General features: G+C 46.5%; 1 protein-coding gene and 1 non-coding gene across 8 annotated transcripts in view; one reads left to right on the forward strand and one right to left on the reverse strand.

Annotated features, from left to right (window-relative positions):
• Nucleotides 1-18,983, reverse strand: part of FKBP6 (FKBP prolyl isomerase family member 6 (inactive)) — a 30,584-nt gene that overhangs the window by 10,077 nt on the left and 1,524 nt on the right. For 4 of the 7 annotated variants that reach the window (XR_008503533.1, XR_008503532.1, XM_054493813.1 and 1 more), the window contains exons 4-8: nucleotides 18,287-18,489; nucleotides 16,843-16,962; nucleotides 7,750-7,944; nucleotides 7,202-7,311; nucleotides 5,697-5,789 (exon numbers count right to left, since the gene is read on the reverse strand). Coding sequence is in view for 4 of the 7 variants with exons in the window: in XM_054493813.1 (XP_054349788.1) it covers nucleotides 5,699-5,789; nucleotides 7,202-7,311; nucleotides 7,750-7,944; nucleotides 16,843-16,962; nucleotides 18,287-18,489 (719 nt within the window). In the remaining 3 variants the exon portion in view is untranslated. Of the gene's footprint in view, nucleotides 1-4,587; nucleotides 5,217-5,696; nucleotides 5,790-7,201; nucleotides 7,329-7,749; nucleotides 7,945-16,842; nucleotides 16,963-18,286; nucleotides 18,490-18,983 lie in introns of those variants that run through there. The other 3 variants (XM_054493812.1, XM_054493814.1, XR_008503534.2) reach the window with 3 other exon arrangements.
• LOC129041757 (U6 spliceosomal RNA) lies at nucleotides 9,385-9,492 on the forward strand. Its single transcript, XR_008503913.1, has one exon. It is a non-coding gene; the product is annotated as a U6 spliceosomal RNA (small nuclear RNA).

Below are 18,983 nucleotides of genomic sequence, written 5' to 3' on the forward strand. Positions count from 1 at the left end.
AATGGAGGACACTGAGCTGCTTCAGAATTGGTTGGTGTGGGGAAAATCCCTACGTGTCTGGTTTCAGAAGTGAAATGTTCTGGAAGTCCTGAGTGTTGTGAATGAGAGTATAGAAGGAAACAGGCTTCCCTGCTATACAGGGAGGACGTGGGCGGAGGCCTAGAAGGAAACCTTGGCTTTACCTTGGTAATTGTTAAAGCCGGAGGTCAAGCACATGGGGGAATCTTAATACTATTCTCTTTAGTTATGTAACTTTGAGATTTTTTCAAAGAAGTGGGGGAAAAGTGTGGCATTATGAAAAAGACAAATCTGAGAAGAGCTCTTAGATTCAAATATTTGATTGATGAAATTAAGATGGAAGAGTTGGAAAATTAAGAACATTTCACAAGGGAGAAAAAAAGATTTTAAGGAGACAGAATAGAAGATTGCTGAAGGAGGTCCAACTTCCAATCAATAGGTGTCCCATAACAAGATGACAGGGAATAAAGAGGAAGACATGATTAAAGAAATAGTACAGAGGAATTTCTCGGCTCTTAAAAGCTTAAGCCTCTAGAAGTAAGGGACCTATCTAAAGGACTTGAGCAACAGGGAGTACCTGGACATGCTACTGTGTAATTTTAGATGAATCAAGAATAAACAGATATGGCTGGGTGCTGTGCTCACGCTCTTAATCTCAGCACTCTGGAAGGCCAAGGAGGGAGGATCACTTGAGCCCAGGAGTTCCAGACCAGCCTGGGCAACATGGTGAGACCCTGTTGCAACAAAAAATAAAAAAATTAGCTGGACATGGTGGCACATGCCTGTGGTCCCAGCTGCTCAGGAGGCTGGGGAGGGAGAATTGCTAGAGCCTGGGAAGTTGAGGCTGCAGTGAGCTATGATCGTGCCACTGCACCCCAGCCTGGGTGACAGAGCGAGACTCTGTCTCAAAAATAAATAAAAACAAAGTGGAGCACAAGAAATACTGTCTTTAGCTGTATGAAGCCAAGAACATCAGTATTGAATTATTTTTGTTATAATAATCTAACAGAGGAGCTACAAGTAGTAATGTAAGAGAAGAAAGAGTTATATTATAGCAGGAAGTCAACAGATAAATATCCAAAACATAAATCAAGAAATGGCAATAGAAACATAGTATTGAGCCCTGTGGAAGACTCTCCAGAAGAAACTGAAATTCAATTCCGGTTCCCTGTGTATATGCAGCGTTTGGCTCTGGCTCTATCACTTAGGAGCTCTGCAACCTTGGCAATTACATAGCTTCTTCACGTCTAATTCATCAACTGTAAAATGGGGATCATATCTACATTATGCAGATCTTACATTAAAAATATTAACACATGTAAAACATGTAGAAGAATACCTGGCATTTAAAATATGATTAATAAAAATTTTGACCAAAATTAATAAAAATACACTAAGAAAAAAGTAATAAATGCTAGGCAATACTAGCAAAACAACCTAGAAGAAAAATGTTATGATAAACCAAGAGCAAAAGAATGGAAGCCACGCGTAGGTAAGCTGACCGTGTGGGTGGTCACCTCGCCCTGCACCCCTGGTCCTGCCAGGTAACCCAAGACTCCCTCAAGTTCTGGCCGCCCCTCATGGAGTCTTCCCAGTCACTCCTGGTACATGGGGACCAGCCCTGGACTCCTGGTTCTGGCCCCTGCCCACCCACCTCTGTTAGCAGATGGCTGACATGTCACTAAAGCTGCCCTCCTCCACAATCAGTAACTTCGGTTAGGGCATCTTCAGCCCCTTGGGCACTATGGTCACGCTCCCTCAGGTAAGGTCTGGTTTGTCAGGAGAACTCTTCACAGAGAGTACCCTCCTGTCGGTTCCAGATGGGAGGCCGCATACTCTTGCCACCTTTCCACTCTTGCCAGTAGGTTCACCTCCAGGCTGCCATCACCTCTCACTCAGACACCTGCCACCTGATGGACCTGCCACTTTAAATGTGTCCCCACGCTGCCCCTTTAGCTCCTCAGAGCAGCTCAGCTCTGGCCAGGTCTTCTCCTCCTCTATAATGCCCTACAGAATGCCACCCACATTCCAAGGAGGCCCCAAATGAAAGGACAATATCAGGACCTCTCACAACTCCCTCCTGGGGCCCCTTGGGCTCATCCCCCAGGCCTGGCTCAGCAAAGCCTCTCTCTGATCAGGGGTGCTCCCCCACAGCCCACTCTTGAACACTGTGATTTAATGGACTTGTCTTGTTGTCCCTGTTTAGACCCCCAGTCCCTGCAGGTCAGGGCTGCAGAAGTGGTACTGGAACTCTCTCTATATGCCACATAGCATCTAGAGTGCCCACCAACAGTCGGCTCCCCACAGGGATGGCAGGAGACAGTGATGAAGGTGGGCCACGTGGGGCAGGGCAGGCATGGCTTTCCCCCGTACGGAACACTGTTTCCTCTGGCAGTCATTCCTTGCATTTGGTATGTTTGGGAACAGCAGGCAACAAAATCTGTCTGCTCTTGAACCAGGCCTCTCCTGCTACTTCCTTTCCTCGGGTGGTGTTTTTTGATGCTAAGTATAGGATGTCATATTTCATCTCTGCTGCGTGCCTTGGGGATGGGAGCTGCTACCTCTGCCCTGAAGGTCTGCAATTGTCTGATGGTAAAAATGACCAGGAAGGTGATCTAATTTCTCTCTTCACCCACCTCTCAGGCCCTCCAGCTCTGCTCGGATAGACCCTAACAGAGACTGCACCAGCTCCTGAGATGCCCCACAGCCCCGTGGAACACAGTGGAGTGGCCCGGGAACAGATATTTCCCCAAAAGCAGTCAAAAGTGGCCCCTTCCACTGTGTCCTCCATGGTGGGAGAACTCATGGTAGGACATTTGACTGGTAAATCTCCTATCAGGTCAGATTCTGTCTTCCTATTGTATCAGCTTACTGGTCCTGACCTTTGGAAACCACAGAACAAATTTCACCTGTTGTATGTTAACCATTTAAATGGCTGAAAATAGCTATAGAGCTCCCTTTACAGCTCCTTTCCAGACACAGTAAAATGATCACAAGGGCCTCAGATACCAGCATGTCAGGATAGGAAGGACAAAACACAAACTCCCATTCATGGGGTTCTACATACCCCCAACCAGGCCGGAGTCCTGCCCAGGATCTTTCAAACTGAAGAGTTATGTTTGGGGCAGGAAGAGGAGGGAGTTTTAGGGTACAGAACTCTCACTCCATTAGGGAGGAAGTTGCAGAAAGGGATGTATGGGCACTCCCTACAGAGGGAGAAAACAAAGCCAAGGGGAGACTGAGTCCCTAAGGCCCTCAGAGCTGCCTGGTCACTGTCTGCCCAAGGACTGCCAAACTCCTCCTCAACTCTGTGAGCCACTCCCAGGACCCCTTCTGCAAATCTTTTTTTTTCTTCTGGCTGATGCTAAAGATGGGTTTCTGTCCCTGGCAATACCAAGGGTCCAACAGCCAATCCCAGAGCCAGCCTGGAGGATGTTTTATTAGAGGCTGGTCTATTGCTTCGGCTATTTCACACTTAGTCCAACCAACATTTCCTGAGCACCAATCGTGCACCTGGCATGGCTCCAGAAGCTAGAAAATGCAAAGATGGAAAAGGCATACTGTCTACTATAGTCAGAGGCTTAGAGCACATAACTAATAATTAAGAGAACACTCATTCCACCAGAAGTAATCTTACAAGTCAGTGGTATCTAACATCTAAGATGAAAAGAACAAAAGTTAAAATTGTCCTAAGCCAGGTGCAGTGGCTCAGGCCTGTAATCCCAGCACTTTGGGAGGCCAAGGCGGGAGGACCACCTGAGGTCAGGAGTTTGAGACCAGCCTGACCAATATGGTGAAACCCTGTCTCTACTAAAAATACAAAAATTAGCCAGGCGTGGTGGCTCACACCTGTAGTCCCAGCTACTCGGGAGGCTGAGGCAGGAGGATCACTTGAATCTGGGAGGCAGAGGCTGCAGTGAGCCGAGATTGCGCCACTGCACTCCAGCCTCGGTGACAGAGGGAGACCCTTCAAAAAAAGAAAAATTGTCCTGGTTAGTGACAACTAGGTTGTCAAGATGACCAGATTTTTAGCTTCTTTTAAATGACTAGGCCACAAATACTACAGAAAAAAAGGGGAGCAGGGAGAGCAAAGACACAAAAGCTAAAACTTATCACAACTGCGACAGCAGTGGCAATATGACAGTGGTGGCTACTTTAGAACACAAATACAGTCATTGCTGATGGTAAGATAAATGCTGGAGTTGGAAATCTGGGGGAAAGCATCTGAAGATCAGCAGCCTCCAGTCCTACAGACTGAAAAGGCTGGGAAGCAAACATGATGGAGAGGAAAACTGCTGCCCAGCTGGGCTGCCCAAGCCCTTGTCTGGGATGGACCCTGGCAGACCTGGGTCTTCATTCATGACAGGACTTGTGGGGTCACAGTCCAAAATGTTTCGCAAACAGTCACTGCCCTTCATTTTTACTGGATACTAGAAGTGGCCAAACAAGGGAAGTCCTCTGGCTCACGTCTCAGTTCTGAAGACCTGCAAATATGTACTCCAAAGGGCCCTGAAAGACCTGAAGGCCAGGGTTCACATGGCCAGCATCAGTGACGAAGGCAACATTTACCTGTGATGCTGATGGGCGCATCTGAAAGTGCAGATAGCAGCAGTTTATGGACCGCTGTGAAAATGTCGGGGATGAATAGGCCTTTTCACTGCCTCCTCCTCTCAAGCCCCTTTTGTAGGGAGATGGAGGAAGCAACAAAGGAGAGATTTATCACCATGAGCCCATTCAGCAGCTGTTTTCTTGTTGTTCCTTGTTTAACTTCTCTCGAGAGAGCAGAGTTATCTGTGCAGCTAAGCAGGTGTTTCAGGCAGGTGATTTTGTTTCCATTAATTTTATTAAATAGTAGACCAGACTGGAGGGTTCAGACTGGAGGGTTATCTCATGCGCTTGGGAACTCCCGCCCTGTGCCTGCAAAATTACTAGGTGTGATCTTGGGAGGAATGCTATATTCCGCTCCCTGTTGTTTTCAGCATCTTCAAATCTCTAACTCTAATAGGAAGCAGAATGTAAGAGCCACAGCCCATCCCTGCCCTGCGATCTTGTCTGCTTCAGTAATGTGTTAGAGACACAGTCAAGTGGAGGCTTTCGAGTTCTCAAGAGAAAGAAGATGAAGAGAAGCTTGACACGTCAAAGCCCAGCTCTGTCAACCATCACATTCATGACTCTACTCAGTCTCATGTTCCAAGCAACTGCAAGGAGAGTTTCACATAAAACATGAAAAAAAAAGGTTTTTAAAAAAATAAATTTAGGCTGAGCGCCACGGCTCACAGCTGTAATCTCGGCTACTCAGGAGGCTGAGGCAGAAGAATCGCTTGAACCCGGGAGGCGGAGCTTGCAGTGAGCCGAGATCGCACCACTGCACTCCAGCCTGGGCAACAGAGTGAGACTCTGCCTCAAACAAACAAACAAACAAATAAATAAATAAATAGCTCAAGGCCCCCTGAACCTATACATTTAACCCGCAGGTCTGAGTGAACTTTCTTCTCACGAGGAAGGTAGGCGTGCAGCACGTGCATCCTGCACTACCGTTGTGTTGTTCCTTACAGCAAGGAACTTGTCTACCCCTCGTCCACCCTCAGCTGCAGACAGCCACCATTCACTTGGGGGCGGCAGAGAGCAGCACGCTTCTCCATCCGGAAGCCTGTGTGCCACCCTGGCCCTTTGATTACCTTCAACTTTCTCCTGCTGTAGAACCATCGCCACAGGGCGCGAACATGCGGTGCCACATTTCTTTCTCTTTATCCACATAGTCCCTGTAACAGCTGGAGAGGGAAATAAGCACTCGTTAGAGGAGGTCTGTGTTTGGAGGAGGTGACATCTGGTGGCTGGAATTCTCCACTCACATCCAGAAACACTGAAAATTCATCAGGACTCAAACTGAGTCGGGAGGGATGGAAGTAAGCTGGAGAGGTGGGGAGGCAGGGAAGGCTCCCACAGCTGGCCAAGGAGCCAAGCCCCTGGACAAAAAGCCCATAACTGGAAAGGACAGCTGCCTTGAAGGGCAGGTGCCTCTGGCCACCAGGCTCCGGGCTGAGTCTCACCAAGCGACCCCTCACCCTCAGCAGCCTCTAACCTCCCTGATTTTCTCACTAAAGAATGGCCAGATCTGACAGGATACTTTTAAATACCAGAAAGGAAATTGCTGGCAAGTCCTAAAAGACTTGAAATGTAACCTAAGAGATACTCACATCTCAGACACTAATGCCAAGCAAGCTTTAACTAGCAATCTGGACTGAATGTTTAATATTAAGACAAGTAGAGAATTTCACCATTACAGAAGAAGATATACATTAAAAGCCATGGACCTATTACCAAGTGATGGAGTTATGGGGGACTCCTATTTATAGGTAGACATTTTCAAGGTTTTCTACAATGAACACAAAACTTCTATAATGAGAAAAAATTACATCACTAAAAGACTGGTGTGCTTAGTCACGTGGGTAACAAGGGTCAATCCATGGGTATGAGTCAGACCCGAAACGCCTGTTTCTGGTCACATGAGGACCTACGAGGGGCCTTTCTGCACTTGGTTAGGAGCAGTGGTTCTCGGTGGAGCAGGCAGGGAAGAGCGCACCAGAAGACTCTTTTTAAGTGACACCGGGGCCGGTTGCGGTGGCTTGTGCCTGTAATCCCAGCACTTTGGAAGGACGAGGTGGGGGAATCAACTGAGGTCAGGAGTTTGAGACCAGCCTGGTCAACATGGTGAAACCCTGTCTCAACTAAAATACAACAAAAATTAGCCAGATGTGGTGGTACACGCCTGTAATCCCAGCTACCTGGGAGGCTGAGACAGGAGAATCGCTTGAACTCGGGACACGGAGGTTGCAGTGAGCCAAGATCATGCCATTGCCCTATAGCCTAGGTGACAGAGAGGGACTCCATCTCAAAAAAAAAAAAAAAGTGACACCCTCCCACCTCTCTAGGGGGTGTTTATTTGCGGTAGGGGAAACAGAAAGGTGGGCGATGATGGAGATGTATAGTCTGGCAGTCTGTCCCACCTGCTTGCTGGGAACTGCTGGTGCAGCACACGGCCGAGGACTTCAGAAACCCAGCTGTAGAGGGGGCTGCCTCCTAACACTCTGGGCAACACCGCCAGACTGTCCTTTACCCGGGGGGACAGACCAGAGTCGCAACCCCACCCATCTCTCTTCATGCTCCCGCAAACACAGCTCACCTAGCCAGTTTCTTCAGCTCGTTATTGATATCGTGATTGAAGGGTTGCTCCTTCTGGGCTCGAACTAGAAAATCCCGGGCCTTTTGATACTCAGTCAGGAGAAGACAAGCCTGTCCCAAGGAGAGAACTTTAAAAGCACAGTTAGAAAAGATATCATTTGGCTGGGCACGGTGACTTATGCCTGTAATCCCAGCACTTTGGGAGGCCAAGACGGGCGGATCAACTGAGGTCAGGGGTTCCAGACCAGCCTGGCCAACATGGCAAAACCCTATCTCTACTAAAAATACAAAAATTAGCTGGGTGTGATGGCGCATGCCTGTAATCCCAGCTACTTGAGAGGCTGAGGCAGGAAAATTGCTTGAAGCCAGGAAGCGGAGGTTGCAGCGAGCCGAATTTGTGCCACTGTACTCCAGCCTGGGCAACAAGAGCGAAACTCTGTCTCAAAACAAACAAACAAACAAAAGACAGCATTTTTGCAGTAGCTGAGTTGAGCACTGCTACTACCTTTTCCTGGGTGTTTATTCCCAAGTCACTGGCTTCCAACTCACCTGTCCACACCTGAAGAGGGCCTTGGCATTCTTTTGGTCAATGACCAAAGCCTGCTCTCCATAGCGCAGGGCTATGGTGGGTCGGTCTAGCTTCAGGTATGTAAAGGACAGGTTCAGGAGAACAGGAAGCTTGGCGGCCTCCACCAGGTGCTGCTCTTCAGGGGGTGCTGATCTCCGGCGCAGAAGCAACAGGGCCTGTGGAAAGGGAAGGCAGATGGTCAAGAGGAGTAACAGTCTTATGTACAAAACCCTAAAGAATCCACACACAAAAACTATCAGAGCTAAAAATCGGCTGTTACAGGTTGCAAGACACAAGATCAACATAAAAAGTCAGGTATATTTCTTTTTTCTTCTTTTTTCAGACGGAGTCTTGTTCTGTTGCCAAGCTGGAGTGATCTCAGCTCACTGCAACCTCCGCCTTCTGAGTAGCTGGGACTACAGGTGTGCACCACCATGCCCGGCTAATTTTTTCATATTTTAGTATGACCATTTTGGCCAGGTTGGTCTCGATCTCCTGACCTCGTGATCTGCCCGCCTCGGCCTCCCAAAGTGTTGGGATTACAGGTGTGAGCCACCATGCCCGGCCAAAAGTCAGGTATATTTCTATGCTCTAGCAACGAACTACCTAAAAATGAAGTTAAGAAAACAACTCCATTTACAATAGCATCAAAAAGAATACAGTAAGTAGCAATAAACTTAAAACAAGTGAAAGACTTGCACACTGAAAACTACAAAATGTTGTTGAAAGAAATTAAAGATGATTCAAATAAAATGGAAAAATATCTCATGTTCATTAATTGGAAGACTTAATATTAAGATGGTAATATTTCCCTAACTGGTCAACATATTCATGCAACCCTACCAAAATTTCAACAGCCTTTTTTGTAGACACAGACAAGTTGATTAGATAATTCATATGGTGGCCAGGCACAGTGGCTCATGCCTGTAATCCCAGCACTTTGGGAGGCTGAGGCGGGCAGATCACCTGAGGTTGGGAGTTTGAGACCCGTCTGGCCAACATGGTGAAACCCCATCTCTACTAAAAATACGAAATCAGCTGGGTGTGGTGGCAGGTGCCTGTAATTTTAGCTACATGGGAGGCTGAGGCAGGAGAATCACTTGAACATGGGAGGCGGAGGTTGTGGTGAACCGAGACCACACCACTGCACTCCAGCCTAGGTGACAGCGTAAGACTCCATCTCAAAAAAAAAAAAAAAAAAAGTCACATGGAAATTCAAAGGACCCTGAATAGCCAAAATACTCTTGAGAAAGGACAAAGCTGGAGAACTCATATTTCTCAATTTCAAAACTTACTAAAAGACAACAAATAAACAAAAAACACGAAACTTCCTAAAGCTACAGTAATTACGCCAGTGTAGCACCAGCATAAGGACAGACATGTAGATCAATGAAATTGAACACAGAGTCCAGAAATAGATTTATATATCTATAGTCAACTGATTTTCAATAAGGGTGTCCAGACCATTCAATGGGAGAGAAGAACTGTCTTTTCAACAAATAGTGCTGGGACGAGAGACCATCAACATGCAAAAGAATGTTTACCTTACACTAGATGCAAAAATTAACTAAAGTGGAGCATAGCCCTAAAAGTAAGAGTTAAAACTCTAAGACTCTGTGCTTGCTTCGGCAGTACATATACTAAAAATTGGAAAGACAGAGAGAAGATCAGCATGGCCCCTGTGCAAAGATGACATGCAAATTCATAAAGCATTTCATATATATTTTTAAAAAACTATCAGACTTTAGAAGTACACATAGGTGTAAATTTTTGTGACCCTGGATTAGAAAATGGTTTCTTAGATATAACACCAAAAGCACAAATAAGCAAAGAATTAGACTTCATCAAAATGTAAAACTTTTGTGTTTCAAAGGACACTACAAAGAAAGTGAAGAGACAGCCCACAGAACAGCATAGAGCATTTGCGCATCCTATATTTGTTAAGGGTGTAGTATCCAGAGCACATCAACAACATTTACTCCTCAATACAAAGACAAATGACCCAACTTTCAGATATGCATAGACTCTGAATAGACATTTTTCCAAAGAAGATAGACAAATAGTCATTAAATGCATGAAAATATGTCCAATGTCATTAGTCATCAGGGAAATGCAAATCAAAACCACAGTGAGATACCACTTCACATCCGCTAGGATGCCTAACTTTAAAAATATAAAATAAGTGTTGGTGAAGATGTGGAGAAATTGGAAGCTTCGCACATTACTCGTGGGAATGTAAGATGGTACAGCTGCTGTAGGAAACAGTTTGGCAGTTCCTCAAAAATTTTGACAGTTCCCACACAATCCAGCAATTGCACTCCTAGACACATACCCAAGAAAACTGAAAACATGCGTTCACATGAGAACTTGTACATAAACGCTCACTGCATCAGTCATAATAATCACGAAGTGGAAACAACCCACACGTCCAGCTGATGAATGGACAAAAAGCAGCAGAGCCATCCAACGGAAAAGTAGCCTTACAAAAGAACGAGGGTCCAGGTGCGGTGGCTCATGCCTGTAATCCCAGCACTTTGGGAGGCTGAGGTGGGCGGATCATCTGAGGTCAGAAGTTCAAGACCAGCCTGGCCAACATGGTGACACCCTGTCTCTACTAAAAATACAAAAATTAGCCAGGTGTGGTGGCAGGTGCCTGTAATCCCAGCTACTTGGGAGGCTGAGGCAGGAGAATCGCTTGAACCTGGAAGGCAGAGGTTGCAGTGAGCCGAGATCGTGCCACTGCACTCCAGCCTGGGCGACAGAGACTCTGTCTCATAAAAAACAAAAAAACAAAAAAAGAATGAGGTTTGTACAAGCTACAACATGGATAAACCTCAAAAACATGCTAAGTGAAACAAGCCAGCCACAAAATGACACATATTTGACAATTCTAGTTACACAAAATGTCCCAAATAGGCAAATCCATAGAAACAAAGGAGAACAGAGGCTATCTGGGGCCAAAGAATTGTGAGGTTCATTTCGGGGTGAGGAAAATGTTCCGAAATTAGATAGTGGCAATGGCTGCACAACTTTGTGAATATACTAAAAACCACTGAATTGGACACTTTAAAAGCACACATTTTATGGTATGTGAATCATATCTCAACAACAAGAAAAAAAATAGTAAAACAGAAAAATGGATGAAGGTAGAGCCTGCACTCCCTGAGACTCCATCTGGAAGGTGCAAGTAGAATGGAAGAACTGGAAGGCTGGACACGATGGCTCACACCTGGAATCCCAGCACTTTGGGAGACCAAGGCGGGTGGATCACCTGAGGTCAGGAGTTCGAGATCAGCCTGGCCAACATGGAAACCCCGTCTCTACTAAAAATACAAAAAATGAGCTGGATGTGGTAGCAGGCGCTTGTAATCCCAGCTACTTGGGAGGCTGAGGCGGGAGAATCCCTTGGACCTGGGAGGCGGAGGTTGTAGTGAGGCCGAGATGGCGCCAGTACACTCCAGCCTGGGTGATAGAGTGAGACTCTGTCTCAAAAAAAAAACCAAAACAAAAAGAAACAAACACAAACAAACAAACAAAGAACACGGAAGAACTGGAAAATGTGTCAGGAGATGGCAGCACAGGCAGAAAGTCATGAGCCTTCCTGGTCTTCCCTTCCATCTCTAAACTCTGGGCATTCACCAGGCAAGTTCCCATCCACTGTCTCCACACCTTCTGAATGGATTCAGCTCCCGTTCATATCACCAGCTGGAACCTCACGCCTGAACCCTGCTCTCACACCCAAATGAAATCGTGAAGCAAGTTGTCAGCTGGAAACAGTTTTCTACAGGCCCTGCTTACCTGCTCATTCCCATGAGTAATCAAAATTGAAAGTAACACATTTCTTTCCCAGTTATTCCTTGGTTTAAAATTTTTTCTCAGACCAGGAAGTTTCAAGTCATTCCCTTCTTCTGTTTCCTTGATCTCTTATATATACAACTTCATCATATACAACGTCATCAAGTCTAACCATCCATTTTGTGGGAGTACTTCCAGAGCTTTTTCTTCTATTTGCACAACTCACAGCTGCTTTAACACATTCCTGGACCCTGTTAACAGGTTTAGCCACAGCACACCCAGCACAGTGCCTAACATGAAACAGAGCCTCATTAAAATGAAATTTGTCATTTGACATGTCCTGCACACAGTGGTGTGCTGGTACATGTTTAATAGCCAGCTCTCGGGGGAGGTGGACCCCTGTTTGTAGCATTTGCCTATTCCTATGCTGTAAATATTCCTCCAAGAGCTGATTTCAAACTACCAAAGTGACATTAACCAGGGCACAAAACTCCTGAAAATTTTACAATTGAAATTTTGAGTTTTCACGAGCTCCAGCACAACTACTGCCTCTTCCCCGAATATGACTTTTATCAACACACTCTTCCTCAGTGGTTCCCTGCCATCTACTTCATCAAGTCCAAATCCATCCACACATATTTGAATGTCTTCCTGAATCTGGCCGCCTCCTATCACCTATGATTCCTTACATGTAACCTATGTTTCTGACTAGGAATCTACCAACTGTGGCCTGAATAGATTCTGATCACTTCCGTACCTTTGCTTATCTCTTTTCCTGCCGAGAGTTTATGGTGGAAGGGACAAGACAGCTCTCAGGGACCTCTTTTATAAGGCCACTAACTCCATTCAATAGGGTTTCATCTTCATGACCTCATCATCTCCCAGAGGCCTCACCTCTTAATATCACATGGATGATTAGGTTTCAACATACACATTTTGGGGAGACACAAACATTCAGACCATAGGTATTGATTAGCTGTTGGAGCTGCATTTAACTCCCTAACTAGATTCAAATCCCTTGAAAGCAGGAAACCCAATACTTATGTGACCCAGACAATGCTGAGCAAAAGGTGGAGACACAGTGGTGCTGACAATGTCAGTCCACTGCTCCAAAGACTGAGAAACTTTCCACTAGGAAAAGACGTGCAAAACCTCTAGCTCAGCAAGGCAGGCTCCACACACATCCCTACTTTCTCCAACCCTAAGGGACTAAGACAGGTAGTACTCCAACATGAGCAAAGGACAGGAAAAGGACCAATAAACCCAAAGGGTTAGGGTGGGTGGCAGTGTGATGACTGATTTGGCAGAGTGGTGCCAATGTAAAAGGGACTGGTCTGCCCCTCAGAGCCTGGAGAGACCTAGGAACTGATGGAACCAGGAATTAGAGCTATCCGTTGGGGCTGAATAAAAGAGGTCAGGTCAAATGTTCCCCACCCCGTCCACTGCCCCTATGTGTCCAGATGGCCTCAGCAGTCACGAGGTCTCCTTTCTGGGAAAATGGAACCAAAGAGGCCCTTGACTTGGGGGCAGGCTGGAGCAGACAGCAGGAAGGTGGTATACTGGTTACGGGGCTATGAAAGGGAATCTCAATACCAGACAGTGAGAACCTCTGTCCTGACACCCAGCTTGGCTCCCAGAATGCTGGTCCCTCGGCACATACACGGGGCAGAAAGAGGAGGACTCAATGGACCCTGAGGAAACACCTACATACTCTAATGTGTGCAGGCTCTCTTTGACCACACTGCAACCTGCCCCACCAAGCACCTGGAGCTCCCAATCAGCTTTGTGATGTCTCTTTTAAATCTTAGTGGTCAAAGATCACCAGCCATTTGAGGAAAGCTTCTGTGAAAGAGGTGGCCTCTTGCCTCCCAGCAGCTGCCCTCCCTTCCTTCATAGTAATAGGACTTTTTTTTTTTTTTTTTTTTTTTTTTTTGGCCAGGAACATGTACAACCAGAATTTAGATATTTGCTAGGCTTCTTTGCAGCTAGGCACGGCCCGGAGCACAGGTTCTGGAAAACATAATTCAGTAGAAGAATCATATGACAAGGACCTTCCTTAACAGAGCTGTACATGCCTCCAGCCTTTCTTCCCTTCTGCTGCTAGAACTCAGAGACCCTCATCTTGGACTACAAGGCCAGAGTCTCACCCTAGAAATGAGAACTGGGTATCTGAAAATATCTGGAGCAGAGTCACCAACTGGCCCTAGCTTGCATGACTCTACTCTAGCCTTTTACATGAGTGAGAAATAAACCATCTTTAGGTCATTGACAAACTTAGTGCAAAAGGACACAGTCCCCAATATGTAGAAAAACCAAACAGAAAAAGAATGAGATTAAATTATAATCGACAGTCTAAATATATAAAATAATATACGCATGAAACAAGAACAGAATGCTAGGGAGGGGAAGAACAAATAGCCCTTCAATTTTCTAAAATTTATTTTTTGTAGAGATGGGATATTGCTATGGTGCCCAGACTGATCTTTAACTCCTGGCTTCAAGCAATCCTCCCACCCTGGACTCCTGAAGTGCTGGGATTATAGGTGTGAGTCACTGTGCCTGGCCCCCCAATTTTAAATGAAAAATTCATCAGAAGAGGTGGCAAAAAGTCAAGGAAAGCTTCCATACATGACACAAACAGGAGAAAAGATGGAAACTAGGTGGGGAGTGGGGAGGGACAGCAGTCAGAAGCTCAGTGCAGGAGGTCTGATGATAGGAGTTCCAGAAAAAGAGGGCGGGGGAACAAGAGTAAATTATCAAAGAAATAACTCAAGGAAGTTTCCCAGAGTGGAGGAAAAGTTTCCTGAATGAAAAGATACATCACCGTAAAATTTAGGAATGCCGGGGAAAAACGATCTTCGTCTCTACAGAAGAAAAAACAGGTCACGTAGAAAGGAATAGGAACCTAAGTAGTAATAAGATTTTTTTGTTGTTGTTGTCAGCTTTGAGCCCAGAACTAACAAGACCTTTTTTTTTGAGATGGAGTTTCACTCTTATTCCCTGGGCTGCAGTGCAATTATGCCGTCTTGGCTCACTGCAACCTCCACCTCCTGGGTTCAAGCAATTCTCCTGCCTCAGCCTCCCAAGTAGCTGGGACTATGGGCATCCACCAACACACCCAGCTAATTTTTGTATTTTTAGTAGAAACGGGGTTTCACTATGTTCGCCAGGCTGGTCTCGAACTCCTGACCTCAGGTGATCCACCCACCTCGGCCTCCCAAAGTGCTGGGATTATAGGCATGAGCCACCATGCCCAGCCAAAAGACTTTTTAATAACAACTCTAGACAAATATGTATTTAAAAACCAAGAATATTTTAGACATACATCAACATACTCTGTTAAAGGAGTAAGTTGAGAAAAAACAGGAAATCCACAAACTAGCATTATAGGGCAGCCCCAGGACAAGAGCTGTGTGGCGGGCCCCAGGGAGATTCCCCCCTGGCCACGCATTGCGGGGTCACCTGGGTGGGAAGGAGGGAGGGGAGAAGAGTCTGGGGCTTCTGTTATGTTAAGAGCTTTCTGGAAGACCCTCCAGAGGTTTTGCTTTATGTCTCCTTGGCTAGACCCTTGTTACAGGGACACCCTAAGCTCATGGGAAGCTGGGAAGATGTTGTTTTTTAATTAGTACACTGATGCTTTGAGTGAAATGGGAGGTTCTGTTAGGAGAAAGGGGAATAGATATTGGGTGACAGGGTCTGCAACATTTGGCCTATGTGAGTATGTTTTAGAGACAGCGCATGCATGTGTGGTGTTTTGTTTTGTTTTGTTTTGTTTTGTTTGGAGACATAATCTTGCCCTGTTGCCCAGGCTGGAGTGCAGTGGCGCGATCTTGGCTCATTGCAAACTCCGCCTCCTGGGTTCAAGTGATTCTCCTGCTTCAGCCTCCCGAGTAGCTGGGATTACAAGCACCCACCACCATGCCAGCACATTTTTGTATTTTTAGTAGAGACGGGGTTTCGCCACGTTGCCCAGGCTGGTCTCAAACTCCTGACCTCAAGCCATCCACTCGCCTCACTCCCAAAGTGCTGGGATTACAGGCATGAGCCACTGCATCCAGCCATGTTTGTTGAATGAATAAAATTACAAAGGAAACAGAAAACAGCTCAGCATAACCTACACAAGAAGCAAAATCACAACAGGAGGCTTGATGAGGCTGGAATTGCCTCAGGCTAGAATCGCCAAATGAGCCTCCACTGTCAGAGGCATGAAATGATGATGGCAAAGGGGTGGAGAAATCGGTTGGTGGAGGACCTAATAAGCACTGGGATGAGAATTTTTAAAAGTTAATAAACTGAATTGTTTTAGAGCAGTGAGATGGAAATTCTAAACACTTCTAGTTCAAGTACATATACAGAGGCAAATGTTTTTCACAACCTAAACACACCCATGTACCCAAGAACCACATCAAAACACAGAACATTCCCAGGTGCCTCCCAATCCCGTGAGTCCTCTCTCCAGTCCTTATCCCCCCCGAGAGTCCCCTCTTCAGCCCTTATCCCCGTGTTAGTCCCCTCTCCAGTCCTTATCACTTTGGCATGAGGATTTTTTTTTTTTTTTTTTTGAGATGGGAGTTTTTTCGCTTTTCTTGCCCAGGCTGGAATGCAACGGCACAATCTTGGCTCACTGCAACCTCAACCTCCACCTCCTGGGTTCAAGTGATTCTCCTGCCTCAGCCTCCCAAGTAGCTGGGATTGCAGGCACCCACCACCACGCCCGGCTAATTTTTTATTTTTAGTAGAGACGGGGTTTCACCATGTTGGCCAGGCTGGTCTCAAACTCCTGACCTCAGGTGATCCACCGGTCTCGGCCTGGCATGAGGGTTTTTTTAAATGAGATTTTTCTTAATGGCTGCTCATGGAAAGTAGGGAGAAAGACAAAAGTCTGTGTTTTTTGCCGGGCGCAGTAGCTCACGCCTGTAATCCCAGCACTTTGGGAGGCCGAGGTGGGCGGATCACGAGGTCAGGAGATTGAGACCATCCTGGCTAACACGGTGAAACTCCGTCTCTACTAAAAATACAAAAAAATTAGCCGGGTGAAGTGGCGGGTGCCTGTAGTCCCAGCTACTAGGGAGGCTAAGGCAGGAGAATGGCATGAGCCCGGGAGGCGGAGCTTGCAGTGAGCCGAGATTGTGCCACTGCACTCCAGCCTGGGCGACAGAGCGAGACTCTTGTCTCAAAAACAAAACAAAACAAAACAAAAAACAAAACAAAACCTGTGTTTTTTAAACAAGGAAGTTTTCAGGATCTAAACTTACACTTAACTTTCAAAGCATTCTTACCCTTTTATATCTCACTTTGGCATCATAGAAACGATTCTGGCGGAAAAGGTAGTTGCCAAACTCCCGTTCCGTAGCTGCCACTTTCAGGACCTTCTGAAGTGGAAACTGGTCTTGCTGCTCCTGAGGACCAGAGACAGGAATATTCAGCAAGGAAACCAAAAGCCGTAATGCCACAATGGAAGTGTTAGTACACGTGAGCCTAGGAGTTCCAGACCAGCCTGGGCAACACAGTGAGAACATGTCTCCATTTAAAAAAATAGTAATTGAAAGAAAGGAAGTGTTACTACAGCTGTGAGCTCTTCTTTTTCAGATCATGCACTTCTGTTTACAGCCTTCTGTGTTGGAGTCACCTCTGAATCTGACAGAAGCCACACCAGTGTTATAACCGGTACCATTTTACATCCTAGAGCCAGAAGGAAGTCTACGTCTTCAGTCTTCCCCCGATGTTCTCTAAGGAAGCAGTGTCCCATGGAATCAAAAACTGATGGAACTTGCCAAGCACAGAACTCAGTGCTCAAAACCACTATTTGGCCACCAAGCACTGGACAGGTCTTGGTTCGCTCAGGGCCCTGGCGGTCTTTATGGTCGTGATTCTCTGCCCTGGCCATCTTCAGAGTCACCCATAGAGCCTCTTTGGTCCCGGCCCCACCCCCCAGATCCTAAATGAGGCACATTTAGGATGTGCCGAAATGTGGGATGAGGCATCTGCAAGAAACTCGAATCTCAGAAGGATGGAAAAGGGTGAGCTCCCTCAGTTGGAGTGCTGACAGTTTAGCTAGGGAGACTCCATGTGAAGATATAAACCCTGGCATGGACCTCTAAGGCCACAGATGGAGTCAGTGTGAGACAGCATGATAAAGACAGTGCCTGTGACTGCTGACGGGGTCAGAAGCCCTGCATCTATGGGACAGGGTTAAGTGAAAGGCTACAAAGAGGAGGCAAGACTTAAGTGGTGAGGACAGTGGCCATACATCCCAGTTTGCCTGGGACTGTCTCAGTTTAAACCCGATGTCATGGGTAACCCCTCCAGTGAACAGCCCCTTTTACTCTCACCTGTGCTGGGCTGGACAATCAATTATTCAGTCACCCTAGTTATGAGCTACCAATGCCTGCCTTGCTGGAAACCAAACAATGATGAAAAGCAAATGTTCACTGTCTCACAGGGAGAACTAGGCAAAGGGTGACTGGAAAATCAGTTCAAACCACTAATCCTTAAACTCACAGCCTTACCTCGCCCAGCACATTTATCTACACGTGAGAGCCGTTACTAAGACAAACACAGACTAGGAAGCAGAGGAACTCCGCCACCGCCACCACCGCACAGGAGCCGCGGGGGACCCTGGAGCGGACAGTCAGCCTCAGGGCAGGCTATCTAGAAGAATTAGCAAAACACCAACCCATTCGTCTCCCTATAAAGTGCTGACATCTGTGCTCTGGAACTTACAGCTGAGAGAGCACAAAACTTGTCTGACTCAGCAGAGTCTAGGAAGTCAAGCAGCTCAATCTCGAACAGGACAGTGGTGTTTGGAGGGATCAAGGGAGGGCAGCCCAGCGTTCCATAGGCGTAGTTCGGTTTGAACAGAAACCTGGCCAGCTCTCCTCTCCGCATGCTCAGAAGTCCCAGCTCCATGCCCCACAGTGTAATATCTGTAAGCAGGGACAAAGAAGGTGGGTGAAGCTTGCTCAGTATCCTGCTCAATGCTATCAGTTTCTTCCCCTTCTAAGTCAGCAGTACTCAGGCCTCCATGTCTCCCTCACACAGTTCCCTCTTCCTGCAATGTCTTCCTACTGAGCCTGTGCCCAGCTTCTACTGATAGAAATTTTATTCAAACTTCCGGGCTCAGTTCAAATACCCCCACTACCAGGAAGCCTTCCCCGAACCTCCCAGCTAGAATTAATCATGCCTTCATTAAGCACACCCACAACACTGCTTTCACCTCCCAGGCACTCATCCGATTCTACCAAGTGAGCTGAGTGCAGGTCAGTCTCCCCTACTACATTGTGAGGTCCTTAAGGGTGGAGATGTTCTAATCTTCTGAGTACATCCTCTCTTTTCACCATGTATTGTGGGAAGTAAGTATTCGATTGAGTTTTACTTAATAAATGAACAAAGAAACATTCCCAGTGGTTAGTTAAGTCAA

This window comes from Pongo pygmaeus, chromosome 6 (genome assembly GCF_028885625.2).
Source record: "Pongo pygmaeus isolate AG05252 chromosome 6, NHGRI_mPonPyg2-v2.0_pri, whole genome shotgun sequence".
In the NCBI taxonomy this organism is placed as follows: Eukaryota; Metazoa; Chordata; class Mammalia; order Primates; family Hominidae; genus Pongo; species Pongo pygmaeus.